The sequence below is a fragment of the Typopeltis vanoorti genome, chromosome 2 (assembly GCF_054136105.1).
Source record: "Typopeltis vanoorti isolate ZY-2024b chromosome 2, IOZ_Tvanoo_1.0, whole genome shotgun sequence".
NCBI lineage: Eukaryota > Metazoa > Arthropoda > Arachnida > Uropygi > Thelyphonidae > Typopeltis > Typopeltis vanoorti.
This window is the reverse complement of record NC_143550.1, coordinates 178,454,280-178,479,502: the sequence shown is the minus strand read 5'-3', so window position 1 is coordinate 178,479,502 and position 25,223 is coordinate 178,454,280. Positions and strand designations below refer to the sequence as shown.

Sequence of the window (25,223 nt, the reverse complement as noted above, 5' to 3'; positions counted from 1 at the left end):
TAATGAAATGGGCACTCATTAACTGAACAACCTCTTCTGCATCAGTAATTTTCACTCCATCTGGATTTAGAAGAGTTATTCTTTTACTTGCAGCATATCGAAAGAATTCTTGTGGGTTGTCTTTCGCATGCAGAGCTGGTTTCTTTTCATAATCAGACTTTGCTTTCCGTACAACATCATGTTGGAGGATTAATGGATTTTTTACAACACTCAAAAAGAATTAAAATAGAATTTAATACTTCCTATGTTTCGTCCTAGTCACTAGGACATCTACGGGGATTACAAAAACAGTTAATGTAACATACACACAAATAATAAACAATACTGAGCCCAACCACGTGGGTGACACTAAAGTCCTATCTAGTTTGAGCGCCCTCTAAGGGCAGCAGTAGGTGGCCTGGAATGTAAGGTGGGACCTCTGGTGATGAGTGTTTCCCAAATCTTCGGAAGCTTAATACAACCGTATTTATTCAGATTTGGTTGGTTTTTGAGAGCTGCTGCTGCTTCCAAGAAAAGTCTCTCTTTCTTGAATTTGCTGTGGTGGAGCATGGTGGTTTTCTTCCAAGATACCCTGTGGGTGGTATCCAAAACATGGTCAGCCAAGCCTCAATGGCCATAGTTGTGTTTGCAGGTGTAAGACTTGTGTTCATCTATTCGGATGGATGCTGATCTGCCTGTCTGTCCAAAGTACGCCAGCTTACAGGAACAGGGTACTTTGTAAACTTCAGGCAGAGAGAGAGGAGGGAGATGATCTTTCGTAGAACGGATAAGGGTAGCAAGTTTGTGGTGGGGCTTATATGCTGTGTGTAGGTTGTACTTTTTTAGTATCTTGGCTATCTTTTCAGATGTGCCACGGATGTAGGGTATGGTGATGGCATTTTTAAATTCTTGTTGACGAGAAGGACGGGGAATGGGGAGGGAGTTGATTATTTTTTTGATACTGTGATCACTGTAGCCATTGGAGAGGAAAGTGTTGTGTATGTGGTTAAGCTCAGTAGTGAGGGTGGTTCCCACGTGGTTGGGCTCAGTATTGTTTATTATTTGTGTGTATGTTACATTAACTGTTTTTGTAATCCCCGTAGATGTCCTAGTGACTAGGACGAAATATAGGAAGTATTAAATTCTATTTTAATTCTTTTTGAGTGTTGTAAAAAATCCATTAAGCCTTCAACATGATGTCCTCACAGCACTTAAGCCTCTACACACGAATTTCCGTACAACAGTTGTGACTATTCTAGCCTGCTGCTTATAACGTTCATAACGGATGTCATCCTTATGTAAATGGTATTCCATCCACATCGTCCTTTTCTTATGAATCTCTTGCTTGATAAAATTAAACATCCATTTGACTCCTACTCTATTTATTCTTTGAACTCTTGGGACACATTCTGATATCACATCATTTAAATATTGTTTAAATGCTTCCCATACACTGTCGATATCCTTTCCATCTGGCCACCAATCCCATTCCACTGAACTCAGTATACTCCTCAGTTGGTCATAATTTCCTGCTTTGTAGTTCACCATGTAACCTTTTCTGAATGGAACATTCATAAACTTAGTCATACAAGTTATACAAGTTATACAAGTGAGCACTGTATGATCACTGTTACCAACTGGAGGCAGAATAGTTACGTCTTTAACTGAAATGCTCTCTGACACTATAATCAAATCTAGCACTCTTTGACCTCGAGTTCCTTCTGTCACATGCTGGGTGAGGAAGTTGTCCCGCAACAGCTCAATAAATGCATTTTCATACTCTTCATGAGATTCTACTGCTACCCAATCAATATTTGTATAATTAAAGTCTCCCATTATGATTACTCTTTTTGCGCTCACCTTTTCTATTTGGAGATGAATTTCTTCATCACCAGCAACCGATCCACCAGGTCTGTAACAACACCCCACTGTGTAATTTGTCTTATTAGATTCCATCTCACACCAGATGGCTTCAAACTCACTGCCACATGAAATATTGTTAGTAGTATTACTACATTCATAGGTCTCGACTCTAACTGGATTTAAGTCATCCAATATCATTAGCAGCACGACCCCTCCTCTCCTATCCACTCTATCCTTCCTAAAAATACTATATCCATGACACTCGATACCAGTTAATAGGTCTGATTCTGATAGCCATGTCTCACTAATTCCTACAATCTGAGGTCACAACATATCGACTAAGGCAACAAACTCTACCCCTTTGTTTCTGATACTCCTAGCATTCGTGTACAGACAGAATAATCTACCTTCATGTTCTTTAGTATACCCTTGTTTGTAGTCTGTTTGACCCAATTGGACAACTTTTAGATCTCTATTCTTCTCTAATGCTTTACACATGTAGACATCTTTGCACACATATGATTGGTCCGAACCGGATGAACACAAACCCGAAATCGTTCTCAGCTCGTCAATATTCCCATGACAAATCCCATTCCCACTGTTAACACAGTTATATACCATTTTCACTCTTACACTCACATTCACAACATTCCTCCCTTTATAATTTAGTTTCCCTGACTCTCTGTGTTAGGTCTCATACCAGTTAATAGTTTTTCCAGACTCCTGATACCAAGTGAATTCAGGTGTAGGTTGTCCCTCTTATACAAATCCAATCTTCCCTCAAAACTCACTCCACACAACCAAAAACTCGCATCCGTTCCTTCTACATAGCCTACACATTAATCATTTGCCATCATAGCCCTTCTTTTTGATTCATTTTTGTCATAGTGAGGTAAAATACTAACTATTTTCACTTTCTCACTCTTCGCTCTTGCCTCTACCAACAACCCTTTCATGTCTTCTCTCATACTGAACTTATCACCAGTTAAATTGTTCGTACCTGCTACAAGTACGATTTCATTTACTTTTCTTTTCTGTTTTTGAATTACTTGAGTTATATTTTTAATTTTCGCTCCAGGAAAACTCGATGTTATAACTCTCTCATCTATAGCATGTTTTATTATAGCGTCACCATACCAAATAATTTCTTTCTTTTTACTAACAACATCACTTACATGATTTTCGTTATTTTTTGACTTACCTGTTTCCTTGCTTTGTTGTTTCTTATTTTCCTGTTCATTTTTCTTTTTCTCTCTCTGCTCATTTAAACGTCTCTCAACTTTTTGCAATTTCCGCGATGTCTCTCTGATGATCTGCTTCAACTTCGCTATATTGGCGGTTAATTCATTTTCGTTAACCTCCTCCATGTGCACAGTAACCTTGTTGGCAGGGCTAACCTTCTTGTTCTCGCCTGCGGTGCTTTTTTTAGCATTACCGTTCTTGCCCTTTTTTGGCGCCATTTTAAACGTATACTAAATATTAAAATGTCTTAATAAAAATATACGATTAATAAGAAATACACTATAAAACACTAAAATCTACACTAGTATACTACAAAACACTAATTTTCTAAAGGAAAACAATAAAAACAAACAAAAATCACCAACTTTACAGGAGCGCTAAATTCTATCTATATGCTGCAAGTAAAAGAAAGAATGAATATGAAATTCAATTTTATTCTGTTCAATACTAAATGGTGATCACTTCCAATTTCAAATCTTCTGTACACTCTGGTGTTCTGTACCAGGGAGAAAGCATCACTATCAACAATAACATAGTCAGTGAGACTTTTCTTATTCTTTCCTCTTCTCTCCATGTGAATTTGTGCACATTTTTATGTTGGAACATTGTGTTAGTAATAACCAGTCCATGTCCTGTGCAGAAATCTAACAGGTATTTGCCATTATTATTAGCTTTGCTCTTTTCTCCAAATTTTCCCAAAATATTTTTGTATGTCTGACAATCATTTCCTACTCTGCTATTTAGATACCAGATCCTTGTTTTAGCAGATTTAGATAGTTGGTCCTTGTTGGGGCCAACCTTAGAGAACCTTCTGTGGGATCATAGGCACAAATAAGTCTCACTGTCCAGTTCCCGATTCTCATATTTGCCCACATCACTCTACTCGAGACTGCTTGCCATTCAAGAAGATTAGCCTCGTATTTAGTGTTGAATACTATGGCTACTCCTTCTTTTCCTTGATTGTCATTGCATGAATATAACATTTTATATTTATTGCTCAGAAAGATCTTACCAGTTTTGGCATTTTAGTTTCAGTCACTCCTATTATATTGTTCTGGTATTTATCCAATTCCCCAGCTAGCTCCATTTCTTTGCCATTCAGGCTTCTTATGTTGATTGTATCGATCGTAAACTCTGGTGATGTTGAGTTAGGGTGGGTTTTAGGATTTGTTCCAGTAGCTGACTTTTTGTTGCCCTGGTTCCCTGGCAGAAACAATGGGGGCCTTGTTTAATCAGGTGATGCTTCAGCCGGCATGAAATTCTGTCATTTGTACTATCATTTGATATTTTGGTTTAAGCCAATAAGAATACAATTTGCTCGGCTAAATTCCCAGTCCATCCTCATTCATTCAGTATCCACGTAGGTGCCTAACAGGGTGCACCACGAGAAGTTGAGGATTAGACATTAGGTCAGGAGTCCTGGTCGGTTTTCGGCATGCCTTTAAAGGCTATGTGGAGGTCTCCTCTCAGTTATATAGCTTTGACCCTTAACCACCTCACCGTCCATTATGGATCAAATATGCATCCTCATACACTTCGTATCCATCATATATTTCAATGTCATATAATGGTATTACAATTTTAATATGCACTTCGCATCCATGATAAACTTGACATCTATAGACGTCTTGGCCGGTAGAATGGTTAAGCACCCCTGATATGTTAAGCGTTATTGTAATTTAGTGATTTTTTAAAAAAAAATTTTTAGATCAGTCTCTGTCTATTGTAATATATTTTAACACTTGAATGGGATTTTAATTTATATAACATGCTTGTTCTGATTTTGTAAGTTAAAATTTCAATTTATTCTCAAAGGTAACTCACCTGCCTGAAAAACTCCAGCAACTAGAACTGAATGGTGGTTCAACTACAGAAGAAGAAGAAGTGTGTGAAGTAGAGCTTCCTCCTCCAATGAAAATTCAGGATAGGAGTTTTACCCCAGTTCCACAGCCTGTTGCTGATAATGCATGTGATAAGGTAAATGAAAAAATTTAAGTTGGTTTTAATCATATTTATAGATAGTAACAAAACATTGAGGCCATCAGCCAACGGTGCATTTAACTTGGATATCAATTTTAATGTCATTAGAAAGTATTAAATGTTGACTGTTAATATTTTGATGCTATTAACTCATACCATAAAAGAACAAAATAGCTGATCAGTTTATTATTATTATCATCACGTGACACCTCCAGGGAATCCAAAGACTCATCGAGGGAGGATACCTACTCTACAACTCTCTGTCTCCATCACTCAATCCACCAATTACAGCGAACCGGATCATCTACACCAACACCACCTCTTGTCCACTACCACGAGTAGCATTTCACAGACAATCACAAACATCCATGCCCACTGTGGGAAATTACTGAATTGAAGCCAGTATTATTAACATGTAAGCACTGCAATTGAGTATAAAATAAAATATTGAAAAGAAAAAAGCAAGAAATAAGTTCCGATGAAATTATGGTTTACTTCATAGATTAGGGAACTACTTTTATAGCCTTTTGGATTTTTAATGGCTTCTTCTTCTCCCCCCCTTTTTTTTTTTTTTTTAATGTGAATTCCACTCACAAGAAGTTGCAAACTTATCATACATTTAATATTGTGGGTGGCCAGCGGCTACTCCAGTGTAATACCATCACCCTGCTTAATGAACGCGTAAAATGACTTGGGCGGGGGGGGTTCTGTTTGGTAGCATATCTAGAGACTGTGTGGTATTTTTTCAAGCCTACAGTTAGCAGGATGATCTCACACCAGGCAGTCAGAATTAACCTCCACCTAAAGACTTTAAGATGTGTGTGTCCTAGTGAGATTTGAATTCCATAGGTTGGAGAGTAGAGATGCTCTCTGCTCAGTAACTAGGCCAGCTGTTCTGTGTAACTGAAGTACAGTTTGGTCTGAATTGTTATAGCGTATTTTTTGTGCATCACATATATATTTTACATTTTCTAATTTTTTTTTTATTAGTATAAGAAATTCAAGACAGCTGTTACATAAAAAAAACATGCTGTATCATACCTATCTTTGTTGCCTTTTTTATATGAGTAATAATTGATTTATGCCATTTTTTTATAGAATTTTTTCTATCTATAGTTAAAATATCATTGAACATATCTAGTATGACCTTGTTGTCTGTGCGGTTAGCCTAGTGACTTTGCGCTTTGCAACCATATGCCTGGGGAAGGGGTGTCCTAGGTTCGATTCCCATCAACGACGTGAGGAGCTTAAGGATCTTCCTCAGCCATAGCCAAGTTAGCTGGTCTTGGGCATGGACAGCAGGGTTTTTTCTGCCAGTTTATCTGGTGTTTTTCATCTTGCAAACAGGCAAACCAGTCTAAGGACACATGAATTACAGTCAGGAATACTGACCCAGCCATAGGTCTGATTCGTCAGCCTATGCCGGTTCCGGAGCCCTGATAAAATTTGGGGGGACTAGATGGTACCGTGAACTGGCAATCTTAAAGGAAACATGAATGTTTCCTTTAAGATTGCACAGTGATCATCATTCATATTTATAAATTTAGGGACACAAAAACACACGTGTTGAAAAGATTATTTTATTAATTATTAATAAAATAACACTTGACGTTTCTGCCCCTGTATCGAAGTCATCATCAGAAGGATACATGCGTATATGGAACCAAGCTGCATGCTCTAGCCCTGTATACCGGTAAACTAAATCTACATAGTTAATTAATCTTTTTCCTAGCCTGACCTCTAGCGATAAAAAAAAAATAAATAAATAAAATAAAAATTAAATTAATTAAATAATAAATAAATAAAAAAAAGTAAAAATAAAAAATACGACTACAATAAACTGCTAAAGTCCTCATGTATTAATATTCTTCTGGATTTGTACAGTTCTGATTGTTATAATATGATTTCTTTCAGTTGCTGTTGAATGTTACAAACACTTCACCAAGTTGTCTTCTTGTAGTGGGATTTTTCTATGGCTAGTTTAGGTTGTTTGTTATACAGGTTGTAGATGGGTCCTCCACATTCTTGAAATGGTTAGGCCATCATTTTTGTTGAGATTTGGGTTGTGTTTGAGCATTTCACATGACTCTTTAAATTTTCTCTCAAACCAGGTTTTGGTGTGGTGTAGGGACTTTGTATTTTTCCAATCAGTTCTGTGGTAAGTTTGGAGTGCGTGGTCAGAAAGGCCGGTTTTTCCAAAATGGAGGTATTTAATGTGTCGTTTGTGTTCGTCTTGTCTGATTGGGATAGTTCGCCCTGTTTCCCCTATGTATGGTATGTTACATGTGCATTGTATTTTGTATACCCCTGGGTGGGCTAGGTGTGGAAGAGGATCTTTAGAAGAACTGAGTAGGTGTCTTCACTTATTTGGGGGTTTAAAGGTGGTTTTAATGTTGTATTTGCATAATGTTCTGTCTATTTTTTCAGAAATGTCTCTAACATAAGGAATGGCAATAGCATTCTTGAAATCATTTTTGTTCTTACTGGTACCTGTATGGAGGATCTTGTGAATAGTTTTTTTATGGCTTTGATGGCTTTTTCTACTTCAAGTATGGATATGTATTCCTGACTGCCTGTTGAGTGTTTTTACCACTGTGCTATCACTGCTTGTTTCATTTAGCAATTTTTCGAAGTAATCACTCCATACTTTAAGGATATCTTTTTCTCCCATTTTCATGTCACCTTTATCATCTCTAACTCCTTTTACAGCACTCTTCCTCCATTTCTAAGCTTCTTCAACAACCTCCAGAATATCTTACCACCTTCTTGATATTTATTTTCTATGTTTTTGCCAAAGTCCTCCCATGACTTTTGTTTAGCTAGTTTTACACAGTGTTTAGCTTTCTTATATTTGTCTCTGTATTTTCTAAGAGCACAAGCTGACTTATTTGCAGGGACTTTTGATATGATTTCTTCTTTTCCTTCACTGCCTCTTTGACTTCCTGTGTCCACCATGAAGTTCTGATTTTTCTATTCTTGTAGACAACCTCACCACATGCCTCTCTGGCTGAATATCAGTCATTGTTTTCTTCAGCATTGCCACTGAATCTCCATGGTTTGGCTCCTGTTCTCAAACTGTTTCATTTTTTTCTTGAGTAATGTTTGTGTATTTTAGTCTACTGTTCACATCTGAGAGCTGCTCAAATTTTATTTGCTTTGAAACTTTCTTACATGGTCTTCTTTTCAATATGAAATTCAATATTATTCTGCTCAATACTAAATAACGATCACTTCCTATTTCAAATTTTTTGTACAATCTGGTGTCCTGTATGAGGGTGAAAACATCACTATCAACAATAACGTAATCAACGAGACTTTTCTTATTCCTTCCCTCTTCTCTCGTGTGATTGTGCACATTTGTATATTGGAACATAATATTAGTAATAATCAGTCCATGTCATGAGCAGAAATCCAATAGGTATTTGTCATTATTATTAGCTTTTCTCTTTTCTCCAAATTTTCCCAAAATATTTTTGTATGTCTGACAATCATTTCCTATTCTGCTATTTAGATCCCCAATAAGGACCAACTTTTTCTTTTTTCATTGTTTCAGTTGCTTTCTCTAAAACCTCAAAAATTTCTTGCATTTCTATCTTAGTACAACCTTCTGTGAGACCATAGGCACAAATAAGTCTCATTGTCCAGTTTCCCATTGTGATATTTGCCCACATCACTCTACTTGAGACTGCCTGCCATTCAAGATCGGTCTCGTATTTAGTGTTGAATGCTATTGCTACTTGTTTTTTTGCTTGTTGTCATTGCCTGAGTATAGCATTTTGTATTTATTGCTCAGAAAGAACTCACCAGTTTTTGGTTTTTTTTTGTTTCAGTACACCCCTATTATGTCGATGTGGTACTTATCCAGTTCCTCAGCTAGCTCCATTTCTTTGCCATTCAGGCTTCTTATGTTGATACTACCAATCTTGAACTCTGGTGTTTGAGTTGACGTGTGTTTTAGGATTTGTTCCAGTAGCTGACTTTTTGCTGTTTGCCCTGGTTCCCTTGGAAAACAACAGGGACCTTGTTTAACCAGGCGATGCCCCAGCTGGCATGATATTCTGTCATGTTGTACCATCATTTTATATTTTGGTTTAAGCCAATAAGAATACAATTTGGTCGCAATCGCAATATCAGTTCTTGCCCCATTGTTATTCAGTCTTTAGATTAATGACATTGCAAAGGAGAAATTTGATAGGAGACATGCAGCCATTTGTTGATGATGCCCACATAAGCAGGGCAATTAGGAGTGTGACTGACATGCATTATTTGCAGATTGACTTGAATAACTTGAAACTGCAAGAATGTGAAAATGGCTGTCAGTTCAATGTTAGTAAATGTAAAGTTATGCACTTTAGTGTGAGATCAGATATCCAGTTGCATATTATATTGGCAGGATTATGCTAGAAGAAAGTCATCAGGCTGGAGATCTTAGAATTTTAGCACGTAAGTAGTTGAAGTTCAGGAGATGACATAGCAGAGATTGCAAATGCAACTTAATGTATAATTGAGATGCTAAAACACACAATGACATGTAAGGATAAGGAAGTCCTTTTATATCTTCACATGGCTTGATACAACCTCATCCGATGTGTTGTGTATAGATCTGGTCACCTAGTTTCTGAGGTTATACATTGAAGAGGATGAAAAGTAGAGTGGTAAAGATTATAACGAGACTGTAGGTTATGATGACAGATTGAGATTTTTTTTTTCATGCCAGAGGTCAGTCTATTGTCAGTGGTTCAGTAAGCAGTTATTCTCAGTCCACTGTAGTATGTACCAATTTCGCTTGTGAACCAGTGCATATATGTGTATTTCTGAAGATGACCTTGATATAAAGATCAAAATGTGGAATTTTATTTTAATTTTAATTAAAGTAACTTCTTAAATGCAGTAGTGTGTCTCCATAATTATTCATAATGAGCAGCTGAAATGTTTTACTTGTTCCTGGTATGTGATTCAGAATGCAGTTGATGTTTTCAGTACTGTTCGTATAATATATTATTATTCACCTATTACCAGAGTCTGTCTTTTTCTGCTTTTCATACCAAATTTGTTGCAGCAGTTGAGAATAACATCTCCAATTTTGATATAAGGCCTAATGCCATTTGTTGTTATAATGTGATCCATATAGATGATGAGGAACAGTGGAGATGGTGCACACCTTTATTCTTACATTTCATTTTACATCAATCTGTGCTCTGTACAATTCTAACTACTGATTTACAGCTTGTGGTATATGTTTGATATAGTGTCCTGTTTACCCCATATAACTATAGTGTTTCGAACAAACCTTGTCATATGGCATGTCAGATCTCATCAACAGATTCCTGATACGTACCCTCCCTGTGTGTGTGTTTGGGGGTGTGGCAGAATATGATAGTACTACATGAAAAGTTGACATCATTACTAATTTCCTATTGACAATTTATTATTATCCATATGTGGCCTGATCAAAGCCTTATACAATGGAACCATAAGATTCTCCACATCATACCCATTTTATCTGCTGCACAGTCCTCACAATTTTAGCAATATGTCCCAAATTTTAGGTCCTTGTCCACAATCACTCTCAGATCTCTCATGTTCTCCAGTTGTGTACTCTACATTCCATCTTTGCTTCCCAAATTTCAAAACCTTACACTTTACAGCAGCGAACTGATAACACTCCTTGTTTGCTTTGCCCATTCACTCAGTCTATTGTAAGTCCTCTTGTAAGGCCACAACATCTGCTTTGCTCTTCATAGTTCTTTTCTACCTTTCATCATCTGCAAACAATCACTTATCACTATTCAGACTTCTCCCAATATCATTTACATACAAATTAAACATCAGTGGGGTATATCCCAAAACAGATTCTTGGGATACACCACTAGTAAGTTTCCTCTTCTGGGATATTGCTCCTCCATAGAAATCTCTCTGATACCTATCACACATTCACTCTCCAGTCCGGCATACTAATCTGCTGTTTAGCCCCATCTGTTCCAGTTTAATTACCAGCTTGTCATGGGCAATTTTTCAAAGGCCTTTGCAAAATCTAAATATACCACTCTGTATGCATCAACCTTATCCAATTCATTTTTCACCTTGTTATAAAAAATAATAAACAGATTACTGAAACACGATCTTCCTTTAACAAACCAATGCTGACCATCAGAGAATATTTTTCTGTTGTCAGCCCAGTTTTGAATCTTGGTCCTAATTAACCTCTCTCTATTACTTTAACCACAACTCCAAACACACAGATTATCCATAATTCAAAGCCTTAGTCTTATCACTTTCCTTATGAATCATAACAGTTTTGCCCTCTTTCCATTCCTTTGGAACTTGGTTAGCTCATGGTCGCTCTCACCAACTGGTGGAAGATTTGGCATCCCATTTATAATATCATCTGATGAAATGATCAAATCTATGCCTAATATAACTGTCTCTTGAAAACTCTGAAATCCATTTTCCTTGACCCCCAGATGCAGTCTCTTGATTCCAGTCTATATTACCATAATTAAAGTCATCCATAATGATCACTTGTTTCTTGCTAACTAGGCTAATTTGCCTATACATTTCCTTCTCATTACCCTCTATATTACCAGGTCTATATCAACACCCAACTAAATATTTCATTCTGTTCACCTCTACCTCACACTATACTGCCTCAAAACTGCTGCTACTGTTTGTCCTTGCAAATCCACCTTAGATAGGCTGAACTCATCTGCTACCAGCAACAGTACTCCTCCTCCCTTATTTCCCTGTTTGTCTTCATGAAAATTATCATATCTGTCCACATTACAACAAATGTTTACTCGCATCACATTTTCATGTGAGTAAACTCAACCAGTGCAACAATTTCATTCTCCTTATTTCAAATATTTTTGACATTAGTAAACAAATATAACAAATCATTTCTAGTTCTTCAAGTCTTATGGACCACTTCTCAGATGTGACGCCTCAACACCTTTCCCAGTCCCTTTTGTATTATTAGATGGACAGATCGTGGTCTATCTCTAGGTCTTTTTTCCTGGCAACCTGACAAAAACACATGTCAGGATATCATCCTCATCTAACCATGTCTAGCTTATAGCAATAATTTTGATGTGAATAAACTCAACGAGTGCAACAATTTTATTCTCCTTATTTCAAATACTTTTGACATTAGTAAACAAATATAACAAATCATTTCTGGTTCTTCAAGTCTTATGGACCACTTCAGATGTGACTCCTCAACACCTTCCCCAGTCCTTTCTGTGTTACCACCGATTTTACAACTTACCTCAAACCCAAACTCTCCCATCCCAGGCCATCTTGATCCTTTTTTTCTGTCCACTCACACATTCACTTCTGAATCCAGCATCAACACTTTTATTAGTGTCTTCTTATCCACCTGACTCCCCAATTTTCTCTCTTTGTGTTTTGTTTCCACCCACTCATTTACTTTACTCATAAAGTTTACCTCTCCATTCAGATTTGTCGTTTAATCTGTTATCTGTCAGGACTCCAATATTGTCAGATCACATATTTTGGTCTTCTAAGCTTTTCTTACTGTATCACTCGATCCAGATCTTGGTCTATCTCTAAGTATTTTTCCTGGCAACCTGACAAAAAACACCTGTTTATCTAACCTTTCCTCTCCACCTGAGGTTACCTGTGCTTACACACACCTGAATGGTAACAGTATCAAGTTCCTTTCTGATGTCCTTCATTTTTATTATGATGTTATCCTTGATGCCATCTGTTCATCAGTCCCTTAATCTTTTGCAGAACTCTCATACCTGTGATCTACAGTCTTTTATGTTGGAAGTTTATTTTTCACTTGGTTATACTATAATAAATTTAGTTTAATCCTTTATCCAAGTGGAAGCAAAAAAAGTTTGTGCCTGAAAATATCTTCAGGACTGAGGTAAGGTAGTGCAACACCAGGCAACTCCGAGCAAAGGTGGACCAAGTTCTCATCACTCCTTGTCTCAGTATCTCCCATAATGCAAAGCACATCTCCTTGCGGACATGTATACTGCTATGCATTAAGGGAACGGCCACTACCCAGACTGGTTTCGACATTTATTGAGGTCTTGTCAGTGGGAGGCAGACTTAAACATGGAGATACTAAGGCAGGAGCAATAGGAGAGGTCATATTTACCTATAGGAGTTGCCAACAGGTGTACCACCTTATTATTGAATTACTCTGGATTTAGAGAAAGATGTTGGAAGTTTATTTTTCACTTGATTAGACTATATTAGTTTAATCCTTTATCCAAGTGGAAGAAAACAAAGTTTGTGCCTGAAAATATCTTCAGGACTGAGGGAAGGAAGTGCAACTCCGAGCAAAGGTGGACCAAGCTCTCATCACTCCTTGTCTCAGTATCTCCCATAATGCAAAACACATCTCCTTGCAAACATTTTCAGGCGCAAACTTTGTTTGATTCCACTTGGATAAAGGATTAAACTAAATTTATTACAGTCTTTGATCAAGTGATTTATTTCTAATCCAGCTCTCAGATCCATAAGTTAAAAATCATTTAGGCACTGTATTGTATATTGCTAGTTTAGTTTTGACTAATTTCTCTCTCTTATTTCTATGTATATTTACTCAGTTGACTTTCTACAATACCAGCTTTCCTAATCCCATTGTCTGTTTCCATATCCATCTTCACTAAAAATTGTGTCTAAATTGTTGAAATGTTTTACTTGTTCTGAAGGTTCTCCATTCTGGATATAGTTGATACTTTAAATGTTTCTGCCTATTGTCATAAGTGACTTTTTATTTCTGAATTTCATACCAAATTTATGATAGCAGTGTCGTTTAGTTTAGATAGGGAATCCTACAGACCTGTATCGGATTTATTTAGGAGTGTAACATTATCTACAGAACTAATGAAAAATGTTAACATCTTCAATTTTGATATTAGTTTTAATACTATTTTCCTTTATAAAATGATTCATAACAGTTGAGATAACGTTCTCCCTTGTTTACACCTGATTTATCATCCAATCATCTTTCAACTTAAATATGGACTATGTATTGCTCAAGACAATGTTCCAATAACGCCATATAGGTTGTTTCAAACAGATTTTTTCTTGGCACCATTTCCAGATATACAAAACTTAAATGCAGATCCTTGTTGTATTCCCATGATTTTTCAGCTGCTTATCATCATCATCATCAAATTCCCGCCATGTACCCTCAGTGGGTGTACAGGATATGATAGTACTACATGAAAAATTTACATCATTACTAACTTCCTATCTAGAATTTTCTTCCAAATCAGTTTGTACCAGTCAAGACTCCAACATTATCAGATCTTATATTTTTATCTTCTAAGGCACTTTTTAACAGATTAATCCACCTATATCGTGGTCTTCCTCTGGGTATTTTTCCTGCAAACCTGGCAGAGAACTCTTGTTTTGCTATTATTTCCTCCCCCATTCTGTTTAAGTGACCATACCACCTAAGATTAGCTCTGCTAACACATTTCCTGGGGGGTGCTTAAGGGTCAAAGCTGTATAACTGAGAGGAGACCTCCACATAGCCTTTAAAGGAATGCGGAGAACCGACCAGGGCTTCTGACCTAATGTCCAATCCTCACCTTCTCGCGGTGCACCCTGTTGGGTATCTACTTGGATACTGAACGAACGAGGATGGGCTGGCAATTTGGGATTTAGCCGACCAAATTGTATTCTTATTGGTTAAACCAAAATAAAAAATGATGGTACAACATGACAAAATTTCATGCCGGCTGGGGCGCCACCCGGTTAAACAAGGCCCCCGTTGTTTTCACCAGGGAACCAGGGCGAACAGTGAAAAGTCAGCTACTGGAACAAATCTGAAAACAAACCCCAACTCAATATCACCAGAGTTAAAGATTGGTACTATCAACGTAAGAAGCCTGAATGGCAAAGAAATGGAGCTAGCTGAGGAATTAGATAAGTACCAGATCGACATAATAGGGGTAACTGAAACAAAAAAGATAAAAACTGGTGAAATCTTTTTGAGCAATAAATACAAAATGTTATATTCAGGCAATGACAATCAAGGAAAAGAAGGAGTAGCCATAGTATTCAACACAAAATACGAGGCTAATCTTCTTGAATGGAAGTCCGTCTCAAGTAGAGTAATGTGGGCAAATATGAGAATGGGGAACTTGACAATGAGACTTATTTGTGCCTATGGTCCCAAAGAAGGTTCTACTAAGGTAGAAGTGGAGGAATTTTTTGAAGCTTTAGAAAAAGCAACTGATGCAATGAAAAATGAAAAGTTGGTCCTTGTTGGGGATCTAAATAGCAGAGTAGGAAATGATTGTCAGACATACAAAAATATTTTGGGAAAATTTGAAGAAAAGAGCAAAGCTAATAATAATGGCAAATATCTGTTGGATTTCTGCTCAGGACATGGACTGGTTATTACTAACACCATGTTCCAAAATAAAAATGTGCACAATTTCACATAGAGAGAAGAGGCTAGGAATATGAAAAGTCTCATTGACTATGTTATTGTTGATAGTGATGTTTTCTCCCTGGTGCAGGACACCAGAGTGTACAGAGTATTTGAAATTGGAAGTGATCACTATCTATTCTTGAGCAAGATAAAATTGAATTTCATATTGAAATGAATAACATGTAAGAAAGTTTTAAAGCGAATAAAAGTTGAGCAGCTCTCAGATGTGAACTGTAGACTAAAATACACAAAGATTATTGAAGAAAAAATGAAAGAGTTTGAGAACAGGAATGAAACCTTGGAGATTCAGTGGCAAGCCTTGAAGAAAGCACTGATTGATTCAGCTAGAGAGGCATGTGGTGAGGTTGTCTGTAAGGATAAAAAAATCAGAACTCCCTGGTGGACACAGGAAGTTAAAGAGGCAGTGAAGGAAAAGAAAAAAAGAATATCAAAAGTTCCTGTCAAATAAGTCAGCTTGTGCTCTTAGAGAATATAGAGACAAATGAAAGAATGCTAAACACTGTGTAAAACTAGCTAAACAAAAGTCATCGGAGAACTTTTGCAAGAATATAGAAAATAAATATCAAGAAGGCGACAAAATATTCTGGAGGTTGTTGAAGAAGCTTAGGAATGGAGGAAAGAGTGCTGTAAAAGGAATTAGAGATGATAAAGGTAACATGAAAATGGGAGAAAAAGATATCCTTGAAGTATGGAGTAATTACTTTGAAAAACTTCTAAATGAAACAAGCAGTGATGACAGCACAGTAGTAAAAAACACTGACCAGGCATGCAGTCAGGAATACATATCCATACTTGAAGTAGAAAAATCCATCAAAGGCTTGAAATGTGGAAAGGCAGCAGGAGTTTATGATATTCGACCAGAAATGCTGAAGTATGGTGGTGGTGTGAGAGTCGTACAGTGGCTGCACTGCATAGTTCAGAAAGCCTGGACAGAGGGACGAATTCCCGATGATTGGAGTAGAGCTCTCATAGTACCCATATATAAAAATGGAAATAAAACTGCATGTGAGAATTACAAAGGTATTTCCCTACTGAGTGTTCCTGGCAAGATCTTTGCAAGTATACTTGAGAAACGGTTGAGAAGAATTGTGGAAGAAAAGCTTGGTGAAGAACAAGCTGGATTCAGGCCAAATAGAGGCTGTCAGGATCAGATCTTCACTTTACGACAAATAGTCGAGAAAGCATGGGAATATAACAGAGATCTGTATTTAGGTTTTGTCGATCTGGAAAAGTCATATGACAAAGTGCCAAGAGAGAAGCTATTCAATACGCTGCAGTTATATGTTGTCAGTGGGGCATTATATCAAGCAATACTTTATTTGAGTTGTAAGTCAGCAGTTCGAATTGAAGGACGTACAGGAATATGGTTTAATGTTAAATCTGGTGTGAGACAGGGATGTACATTATCCCCTCTGTTATTCATTATCTATATGGATCACATTATGAAGGAAAGTGGTATTAAATATGATATCAAAATTGGAGATGTTAATGTCAGCTCTTTGCTTTATGCAGATGATGTTATACTTCTAAATAAATCTGCTACAAGTCTGCAAGATTCTCTGACTAAATTGAATAGCTGTTGTAATAGATATGGTATGAAGGTCAGCAATAAAAAGACAAAGACAATGAAATAGGCAGAATCATTGAAAATGTCAACTATGTTGTGAATGGAGAACCTGTGGAACAAGTAAAACATTTCAGCTATTTAGGCACGATTTTTACTGAAGATGGTAAATTAAATATGGAAATAGACAACAGAATCAGCAAAGCTGGTATGGTGGGAAGTCAATTCAATAAATTCATATGGAATAAGAGAGAAATTAGTAGTAACACTAAATTAGCTATATACAAGACAGTGTTCAAACCAGTTTTAACTTATGGATCTGAGAGCTGGGCCAGAAGTAAAACACTTGACCAAAGTCTAGAGACTGCAGATATGAGAGTCCTGAGAAAGATTAGAGGCGTGAACAAATGGCATCAATGGCAATATCATATTAAAAACAAGGATATTAGGAAAGAACTTGACATTGTCAGCATCCAGGAATGCGTTAGCATAGCTAATCTCAGGTGGTATGGTCACTTGAACAGAATGGTAGAGGAAAGATTAGCAAAACAAGTGTTCTCTGCCAGGTTGGCAGGAAAAAGACCCAGAGGAAAACCAAGATATAGGTGGATTGATACGGTACAAAGTGCCTTAGACGATAGAAATATAAAATCTGATAATTTTGGAGTCTTGACTAGTAACAGACTGATTTGGAGGAAAATTGTAGATAGAAAATTAATAGTGATGTAATTTTTTTCATGTAGTACTATCATATCCTGTACACCCCCCCCTTGAGGGTACATGGCAGGAATTTGATGATGATGACTCCTATCATACTCTCAGATCCAAGATTAAAATAAATTAAAGATATCAATATATTGTATACTTGATTTAATCCTTTATCCAAGTGTAAGCAAACAAAGTTTGCTCCTGAAGTAACTTCAGGACTGGGGAAACTCGTGGTAAAGGTGGTATGACTCCACATCACTTGTCTTAGTATTCCATAATGCAAAGCACATCTCATTGCAGACATGTATAATGCTATGCAGGGAAGGGTCACTATCCAGTCCAGTTTCGACCTTTATTGAGGTCTCATCAGTGGGAGCCAGACCCAGAGGTGAGGTGATACCAAGGTTGAAGTAATGCAAGAGTGACATTTTTATTTATGAGTTGCCAAAAGGTGTCTCACCTTATTATTATAATACTCTAGATTAGAGATAGATAGTTGTTGAAAGTGTTTTCACTTAATTATACTGTAAATTAAAGATACCAAGAAATTATTGTTATTACATGACACCTCAACGGAGTCCAAAGACTCATCGAGGGAGGACATCTACTCTACATCTCTCTCTCTCCACCACTCAATCCACCAATTACAACTAACCACAACTACATCAACGCTATCTATGGTCTGCCACCACCACCACCACTAGTATTTCCACAGACAATCGCCAAACATCCATGCCCACAGCGGGATTTGAACCCACAGCCTTTCGGCTGGAGAGCAGATACGTTAACTGCTCGGTCAACCAGGCCAGCTTATATACTTGGTGTAAGCAAACAAAGTTTGCACCTGAAGTATCTTCAGGACTGGGGCAAGTGATGGTAAAGGTGGTATGACTACTAAGGCAAGTGATGTGAAGTCATACCACCTTTACCCGAGTTACCCCAGTCCTGAAGATACTTCAGGTGCAAACTTTGTTTGCTTATACTTTATTTATAGTATAACCAAGTGGAAAAAACTTTCAACAACATTCAAGATTAAAAATGAGTTTGAACACCACCTTTCTGAAAAATTAGTATAGTGTTTGACTGATTTGTTCTTTCTCTCTCTCTCCATATAAATTTATTCATTTGACTCCCTATCATACCAATTTTGTTTATCCTGTTTTCTATTTCCATATTTAATTTATCTTCTTCTCTAGAAATCGTGTCTAAATAGTTAGTATTTTCTTGCTTTATACATTTCCCATTCAGGATGTTAGTCATGTTTTCAATATTCCTGCCTATTTTCATAGTCAACAGTATTTGGGAATTAAATAATTTCATAATTAGAAATAAAAAGACAGTCTTTTTATTGACAATTTAAGTCTTTCAGAGTAGGTACTTCAGACATCTGGAATATCTTCATCATTTTCATCTTTACTTTATCGATAATTTGTGATTTCCTTTACACTATGATTCCTCTATTTCTAAGCTTTTGCAATAGCCTCCAAAACATTTTGCCTCCTTGCTTGTTTTTATCTTCTATAATCTTAATCTTTCCATGGTTTTTTTTAACTACTTTAACACATAGCTTTGCTATCTTACCTTTTTCTCAGTATTATTGTAGGGCATCTGCTGACTTATTTGCTAGCAGCTTCAAATTGCATTTTCTTCTTCCAGATTACTTATTTAACTCCTTGCATTCACCATGGATTTCTGATTTTTCTATACTTGTAAAGAGCTTCAGCATATGATTCTATCTTAATTAATCAATGTTTTGTTCAGAATTTTCTGCTTTGATTCTTTTTAAAACTTTCTTACATTTCTATTTTTTAATAAGATATTGATATGGATTCCTTTAATATGATATTCTTCTGGATATTCAAATTTAAGTAGCAGAATAACTGAATAAGTACTAGATTTGCATAATATGTCACTAAAACAAAGAAAACAAAAGCAAGTAAGATTCTTCTAAGCAACAAATACAAGATGTCGTATTCAGGCAATGATGATCAGTGAAAAGAGAGAGTAGCTCGAGTATTTAACACTAAATATGAGGATAATCATCTTGAATGGCAAGCAGCAGCAAGTAAAGTGAAGTGGGCAAATATCAAAATAGGGAATTTCAGTCAACGAAACTTATTTGTACCTGTAGTCTCACAGAAGGTTATAATAAGGAAGAAGTGGAGGAATTTTCTGAGGCATTATACCAGGCATCTGACACAAAAGAAAAGGAAAAGTTGGCCCTTGTTGGAAATCTAAACTCTCTCTCTATGTTCACTGAGCATCTACAGATGCCGTATGGTCACTCCGATGCTCGGTGATGTTCCACACCAGGCCTTGCCATGTAGTCCTGTTGTTTGCTTTTCTGGCAGCCTCAACTCTCTGAAGATCAGTCACTCCATATACGCCATCCATCCATCTCATTGATGGTCTATCCCTGCCTCTTTTTCCAGGAACTTTACCTTCTATGTGTTGAAAATATTTTAACTTTCTTCTGTCAATATCCTTAAGGAGCCTTAAAGTTCTACTAATCTTTTCTAACACCCATTCATTTGTACGCCTTTCAGTATATGATATCCTTAACAGCCTTCTGTAACACAACATTTCAAAAGCAGATATCCGTTTCTTATCTGACTTCTTTAGGTTCCAAGTCTCGCATCCATAAGTCGCTGTTGGAAAAACAACTGCATCTAAAATCCTCAACTTTGTTCCCATGGAGATAGATCCATCCTTCCAGATTTTAGACAGGTCTCTGACTGCTGTTTTAGCCATTCCTAACCTTTTTCTGACATTTTCTGAACAGCAATTCTTCACATTAATAATGAATCCCAGGTACTCAAACTTGTTGACTTCCTCAATTCTTTCTCCATTAAGGTACACTTGTTTCTCAAGAGCTTCTCTGTTTTTCCTTTGAGAACCATGATCTTTGTCTTGCTAGAATTGAGTTCTAAAATTGAGTTTAGAACTTGCTTAGAATTGAGTAGAAATGTCCTCTGTTATTACTGATCTTGTTAACTTTGTTAAGAATTAGTCCTAGTTCTTCCATGTCATTACAAAGGAGTACTGTATCATCAGCATACCTCAAATTACTGATCAATCTACCTCCTATCCTAATTCCTGTCCTGAGGTCATCCAATGCTTCATGCATGATGTCCTCTGCATATATACTAAACAAGTGAGGAGAAAGTAAACATCCTTGTCTAACTCCTTTTCCAACTTGAAGCCAATCAGTCAATCCAACACCTGTTCTTACTGTGGCTTCTTGTTCCTTATACAAGTTGGCTATCGACCTGATAGTGTGTTGAGGAAAACCCATTCTTTTCATTACTTCCCACAGTTTCACATGCTCAACACAGTCAAAAGCTTTAGAGTAGTCTAAGAAACACATTACCAGAGGGAGTCTGAATTCTTTATATTTTTCTATGATCTATCTGAGGCAAAGGATCTGATCTCTGGTGCCCCTACCTTTCCTAAAACCTGCTTGTTCCTCGGGCATCTCTGCCTCAACTTTGGCCTCAATCCTATTTGGCATGATCTTTAATAAAATTTTGCTTGCATGAGATATCAAACTAATAGTCCTATAATTCTTGCATGCCTTCATATCACTTTTCTTGTGTAGTGGTATGAAAACTGACTTCTTCCAGTCTCTAGGCCATGATCCTGTCTCCCATATCCTTGTAATCAATCTGTGAAACACTCTTATCCCTGGAAATCTAAACAGCAGAGTATAACTAATTACTGGACATATAGAAATGTTATAAGAATTTTTATTTTTATTTTTTTTAAAAAAAAAGCAAAACTAATGATAATAGTAATTATCTATTGGATTTCTATTCAGGACATGGACTTTTCATTACTATCACCATGCACTAACACAAATTCACATGGAGAAAAGACATGAGAAATAAAAGTCTCATTAATAACTTGGTGTAATGGAATGTAAGACATGATAATTAACAAATAACATAAAATGGATTTAACTTGCATATGAATTTTTATTAGTATAAAATTTTCACCCTAGTATCAAGAGCATCTTCAGTTTACCTTGATGGACCTGTGTTTCACTCAGGATTTCTCCATGAGTGCAGGTCACAAAGATGCCTCCAACGATCTCGATCTTGAGCCTCTCTCTTCCACGTTATACCCATAGATTTCACTAGTGGATCTTCCCATCTTGTAGGTGGTCTTCCTGGTTTTCTCTTTATTCTTGGTTGCCAGTTGAGTATTCTATATGTCCATCTGTTATCGTTGAGTCTGGCTATGTGACCTGCTCATCTCATCTTGCTTTCATATACTGCAGTTACCACATCTTTTATGCTTGGTCTCTTTCTTAGTTCCGTGTTTCTAACATGTTCCATTCTGCTGATGTTACAAATCCTGCATTCTATTGCACGCTGAGTTATTCTGAGAGTCTCTTCTTCTTTTCTTGTTGTGTTCCATGTTTCTGATCCATATATGAGTGATTGTAGAATATCACTATTAAATAGTTTTGCCTTCGGAGGATGTCAAGATTTGGATCAGTAAGTGTTTCTTTTAGTCTGTTGATTGATAGCCATGCAGCTTTCTTTTTTTTTTTTTTTTTTGCTAGTTCTTAAGATAAATCGTTATACATTTTTATTGTTTGTCCTAAGTACTTGTATGAGTCAACTTGTTCTATAGAGATATTATCAATACATAGGTGACTGTGACTTGTGTAGATGTTTTTGATCCATTTTGTTTTTTCTAGATTCATTTCTAAGCCTATCTTACTGCTGTTTGTGTATACTTTTTCACTTATTTCTTCTAGGTCTTTTGGGTTGTGGGATATCAGTACTAGATCATCGGCAAACATAAGGATTTGTAGCTTTTCACCATCTATGCTTATTCCTCCGTTTAGGTCTATTTTTTCAGAATGTATTCTAAAGTGCTGGTAAATAGATTTGGGGAGATCAAATCGCATTGGCGGATCCCTCTCTTTATATCTATATTTATAGATTGATCAAATACGGTTATTTGTGTGGTCTGATTTTTTTAATTTCTTTTATCATGTGTATATAAGTAGGGTCCACATTTATTTCCAGTAAGGCACTGATGACTGCATTGTGGTCTATGGTATCAAATGCTTTTTTAAAATCAATAAAGAGGAAACATAAAGGGATTCGGTATTCTCTGCATTTTTCTGTTAGTCGTGAAATGACCTGATATGATCTATTGTGGAGAAGCCTCTTCTGAATCCTGCCTGCTCTCTGGAGTTGTCTTCTAGAGTGTTTTGGATTCTGTTCAGTACTACTCTGTTCATGATCTTATGTATGTGAGAGAGTAGACAGATTGGACAATAGTTTTTATGTCTTCCTTGTTCCCTTTTTTGAATAGAAGTATGGTTTTTGAGGTTTTCCATTCCTCTGGAATCTTCCTTTCTTTCTTTGAAGTACCACGTGAATCTGGTAGCCAAGGCTTTGAAAATAATTGGTTCACCTTGTTGGATTTCTTCAGCCTTAACATGATCAAGTCCTGAGGCTTTACCTTTACTCATTTTCTTAAGGGCATGTTCTATTTCTTCTGGAAGTACATCTAGTATATTGCTTGGTTTTGGAATGATAGGTTCTGAAACTTGGCACTTAGTTACATAGAGATCATTATAAAAATTCTGTACAATTTCTTCTATCCTTTTTCTATTAGTATGTTTTTCTCCATTTTGATCCTGTAAAGCAGATGGAATTGACTTTTTAAAATTTAAGTCTTTCTCTATTTTTTTCAGGCTGGTTTTTGCCTGCACTGCTTCTCTTAATTTTTGTATCCTGAAAGCTTTGTAATCTTCTGGAATTCTTTTCCTTAGTAACTTACAGATAATTTTGTATTCTAGAAAATTTTCTTCAGTTCTTTTCTCTTTTTCAGTTGTTCTATAGTTTGAGGTGAGAGTCATTCTCTTTTCTTTTGTTTTACAGGAATTTCTGATTTTCTCTTGCACTTGTTGAATTTATTAATAAAGTCAATATAGTCATCATTTATGTAACAGTTTTTAATAGTCCATTCGGTCTCTTCTATGCACTTCCTGAACTTGTGGTAGTCTATTTGTTTGGGTTGTCTTCTATGGTTTGATGTAGCCCTGATATGTTGTTCTTTTTTGTGGTCTATTCTTATAATGGCTCTGAGGAGTCTGTGGTCAGAATCTATGTTGAAATATGTTTCACCTATTGTACCAACATTTTGTACCAGTGTTTTACAATCTGTTAAAATGTAGTCAATTTCATTTTTTGTGTCTCCATTCAGTGATTGCCAAGTCCATCTTCTCCTAGGCATTTGTTGAAAAAAGTGTTGTCATGATAAAGAGTTGTTCAGCTGCAGCAAATTCAGCTAATCTCTCTCCTCTTCTATTTCTTTCCTAGACCATGTGGTCCTATAAACTTTTCATCTTCTTTTCCACATCCTATTTTGGCATTAAAGTCACCACCAGCAAATGTGTATGTTGACTTGTAATTTAATGCCTGTTCAAGATCCATGTAAAAATTTTCTATTTCTTGATTATCAGCTACAGATGTTGGAGCATAGCAGGATATTAATTTTATTGTTATATTGTTCTCTATTCCAATTACGAGTACACCTATTCTTTCAGATATGATGTTACGAGAAAGGATCGACTTGGTGAGCTTCGATTTAACAATGAAGCCTACTCCGCCTTGTTTGCCATTGTTTAAGGATGCTCCGAGGAATATCTGTGAGCCATTGTACCATCTTGCTGTCAGTTCTTTCAATCTTTTTGTTTCATTCACTAGCAGGATATCCAAGTTGATATTGGTTAGTTCTTTGATTAATAAATCTATTCTGTAGTCTCTTGCCAAAGTTCGCGCATTGAAGGTACCGATTGCCATTTTCATAGATTTAAGAGGCGGCCTGTTTTCATCTGCGAGATTCTTAGCCTGGCCACACTCGGTGCCTTACCACCGCTGTAGGAGGAGTGTGGGCCGCGCAGGACTCGGGGCCATTTCTGTTGTTATAGTGGCATCTTTGTTGTGGTCACATATACACTTTCAAATTAAACAGGAACAGAAACCAGTATATTCAACAGTGACATATGGGAACTTCATGCACATGATATATAGAGCATCATGGTCTAATTATATTAAGGTTCTAGTAAAAATAACCTTAATAAGATTTAATAATAATAATAATAATCAATTAAAGTCATTCTGGAATTTGTGAAGAAGAACCATTTCCCATTTAAGTCTATCGTTTCTATAAATGAATATATCAACTGCACTTGAATGGTGAATGTGTAGAACAAGTAAAACATTTCAGTTATGTAGATGCAGTGTTTAGTGAAGATCGCAAAATAAATATGGAAATAGATAGTAGAATTAGCAAAACTGGTATGATATGAAGTAAATTGAATAAATTTTTACGGAATAACGGAGAAATCAGTGAAAATACTGAACTAGCTGTATTCATGATGAAACCTGTGCACATGTAGACACAGGAATTGAAACA

General features: G+C 36.5%; 1 protein-coding gene across 1 annotated transcript in view; it reads left to right on the top strand.

Moving 5' to 3' along the window:
* The window catches only part of trio (trio Rho guanine nucleotide exchange factor), a 1,056,141-nt gene that overhangs the window by 789,739 nt on the left and 241,179 nt on the right, over positions 1-25,223 (top strand). Inside the window, exon 39 of the mRNA XM_090403001.1 lies at positions 4,900-5,061. Within this exon, the coding sequence (XP_090259127.1) occupies positions 4,900-5,061 (162 nt within the window). The remainder of the gene's footprint in view (positions 1-4,899; positions 5,062-25,223) is intronic.